General features: G+C 47.8%; 3 protein-coding genes across 3 annotated transcripts; all 3 read left to right on the top strand.

The window, feature by feature from the left end:
- Positions 1-666: 666 nt before the first annotated feature.
- Positions 667-861, top strand: PPTG_17296 (hypothetical protein; the record flags this gene model as incomplete). Its single annotated transcript, XM_008915497.1, has 1 exon — positions 667-861. The coding sequence occupies one exon, from the start codon at positions 667-669 to the stop codon at positions 859-861; it is 195 nt and encodes a 64-aa protein (XP_008913745.1).
- An 80-nt stretch (positions 862-941) lies between these two features.
- PPTG_24159 (hypothetical protein) lies at positions 942-1,148 on the top strand (the record flags this gene model as incomplete). Its single annotated transcript, XM_008915496.1, has 1 exon — positions 942-1,148. The coding sequence occupies one exon, from the start codon at positions 942-944 to the stop codon at positions 1,146-1,148; it is 207 nt and encodes a 68-aa protein (XP_008913744.1).
- Positions 1,149-1,202: 54 nt separating this feature from the next.
- PPTG_24158 (hypothetical protein) lies at positions 1,203-2,016 on the top strand (the record flags this gene model as incomplete). Its single annotated transcript, XM_008915495.1, has 2 exons — positions 1,203-1,369; positions 1,833-2,016. The coding sequence occupies 2 exons, from the start codon at positions 1,203-1,205 to the stop codon at positions 2,014-2,016; spliced, it is 351 nt and encodes a 116-aa protein (XP_008913743.1).
- Between the last annotated feature and the right edge of the window lie 928 nt (positions 2,017-2,944).

Genomic DNA, 2,944 nt, shown 5'->3' with positions numbered 1-2,944 from the left:
TATGATCTATAATCGCGACGCTCAAAGCATATTCAGCAACGATACTCTGTGAGGTTGTCACAGCGCTTCTGCAAGCTTTCTGTCTGTACCAGTGAAAGTCGGTGCATTTCTTTCTTTAACTTTAGCAGAAGTGTATAAGACTTCCAAAACTTGATTTAGTTTGTAGTCATTAACACTTCCATAAACCACGGTACTACAGTGCAAATCTTTGTAGCTCAAGTGGGTTGAGGTTAGGGCTCGTCACAGAGCTGACCTCAGACCGTACTCCTTACAAATTAGTTTGTGAAGGGATACAGTACTCATGACTCTAAAACAAATGACTGGTAGCGATATTGTTTTTGACTGCAGTTTACAAATAAGAAGGCAGTAGTAAGAGTCTAGTTTGCTGCTCCACTAATCTTACTTCCCTTTTTAAACTTCTTCATCTCAAGTCTACATTGTCCAAGTTTTTCTTCGTGCGACTGTGCTCTACATCAACATGTCATGAGTCCCAGCCAAGACTCGAGTAGCGACTTCTCTCGACTTACCGGTGCTCGCAATTTTTACGTTTGGTAGGCACGCGTGAGAGCTTCTCTAGATGTCAAGCACCCCGTCGGTTTCGTTACCATAAAGGATAACAATGGAGTCAGTGATGACGAAGATGAAGACTCTGGAAGTGGCTCTGACATGTCCGAAGATGAATCCAAGTCTAAGTCTGCGTCAGCTGCCGAGGTTGACTCAGACAAGGCCGATTTCGAAGACACCTCAGACGAGCCACAGCCCAGCGATGACGACAATGATAACCCGTCAAGCAAAAAACTTAAGAAGAGTGATCTATCTTCTGTCCGCCCGTTTGCCCAAGGCAATACAAGGCGTGAGTAAAAGAAAGTGAGGCCTGTTCCTCTATCTGCTCGCCAGCTCGCCGTACGGAAGCGCATACCAAGGCATTTTTGATGAAGACGATGGCTGACTCTCACATCCGTCTGGTCAAGAGCCTCACGACGGCCGTAGACACTTTCCAGGCCATATGCACGAAGTACAAATGTGCAGCATTCCGTGGTGACCCCTACTTCATCCAGCATTTCCTCATGGGGATCAAGTACCAAGATGGCAATGATCTTACTAGCTTCTTTTTCGAACTAGGAAACTCGACGAAGAGCCACATCTGAAGCGACCGAATCTACCTTGACGGATGTCCAATAATCGCTGTATCTGTCCAATCCATGCCGAAGTCTTGGAAGGATGGTCTTCGTGTTTGGAGAGGCGTGTGTAAGTACAATTCGTACGAAGAGCTGAAGATGAGCTCTGACACCAAGGTCCGTGAAATCCAAGGCCAGGAGCGTTACAGCCTTGCGAAGGGTACACCTGAAAGCCAGGACACTAAGGACGAGTATGCCTGATTACACCAGCGCGTGACTCCGCATTGGTAGCGCAGACGCCTGTCCCATCGGATGTCTGCAGCTACTGCCAAAACGTCGTCCCAACATCCACCAATGTCGTGGTCTGCAGAAGCATTTGCGTGATAGCAATGTCAAGGCTTGAGCTGCGTGGTACCAGCAGCTACCGGGCGAACCCGTACAATCACAACCAACGCAATGACAACCGTGGTGGTGGATCACGGTATCAATGTGGCCGTGGCGGAAATCGTGGTAACAACAGCAACAACAGCAACAACAGCAACAACAATAACCCCTAGTCATCTCGCCGTGGTGAAGGGGTTATGGTCGGTATCGTCGCAAGGAAGCTCTAATCGCAGTAGTGTCCGAGGTTCAGACGGTCACCTCGGCTGTCAGTCTCCAAGCTGAAGCCAACACTGACCTTGGCACCAGCTGGACCATCGATTCACGATGCAGCAGTTACGTGACGCAGCACGCCGAATGGTTCAAGCCTAAGACTGCAGCGAGTGGAGGCATTACCGTTGGTGGAAAGTCGCAAATACCAATTGAAGCAGTTGACATGGTCCAGATCCTGATATGTGACTCCAAGTGGACTGAGCGGACGCTAGTACTCCACAATGGCCACCTTGCTCCCAAATAGTTCAACCTACTCTCGGTTGCTGCTGGTGTCAATGACCACTTCAACTTCAAGCGTACTATGTGCATGGTCCAGACCAACCAACTCTTCAGCATTAAGCCGATGATATCTGTGACTTCGAAGCTGTACCAGTTCACAGCACGTCCGGTCCAGAAGGAAGAAGCTCACGTTGCTACAACAGGTAAACAAAACGAACTTATGCTACTACACAAACGTCTCGGACAGTGTATTACAGGCGATCTCTAAGAACCAAGCGCTCACCGGACTCGACGCATTAAGCGTATCCCGTCCAGATTCATTTTTCTGCTCTGTACAAGACGATAGCCTTTGTGATCTTGCTGCAATGCATGCCGAGCCGTATTGTTCTGTTCAGTGTAATTGGTGAAAAACCATGGGGTACTTGGTATGCTCTCAGGGGCTGGACTTTGATAGCAGAGCCCCAGTCCAATCCGCCAGGCCCGTAGGTGCGTCAATGATTAAGTTGTTCCATGAACGCTGATGGTTTTGATTTAGATACTGTAGTGACAGCTAGAAGCTTGTCGTTGCCAATTATGATGTGAAAGTGCGACTTGAAAGTCTTGTGTGAAGCAAAAACGGCATCCTATGCCATTCACGCATAGCTACAAATGGCTAGACAAACTGGCATCGCTAGCCGCTTAATACTTGGCTTGAAATTAACTAGATACTGCTATTAAATGCTGCCCAAAGCTAACAACTGTGCACCTCTCTGCCTAATAAGAGCAGCATATTCTACTAAGATACTCTCTGAGTCGAAGTCGATGTTAAAATCACATCTCCAAAACATTATACCTGCAAAAACTAGTTCCTATCTGGATAGGGGGCTCATTTCCAAATAGGTCCGCTAGTGCTCAAGTCGACCGCAATAGGCCAAAACCGGTAAACCACACAGAATCAAGGTCTGACATACAGA

The sequence above is a fragment of the Phytophthora parasitica genome, assembly GCF_000247585.1.
Source record: "Phytophthora parasitica INRA-310 unplaced genomic scaffold supercont2.71, whole genome shotgun sequence".
In the NCBI taxonomy this organism is placed as follows: Eukaryota; Oomycota; class Peronosporomycetes; order Peronosporales; family Peronosporaceae; genus Phytophthora; species Phytophthora nicotianae.
The sequence above is the reverse complement of the archived record's forward strand: the minus strand, read 5'-3'. Positions and strand labels throughout refer to the sequence as shown.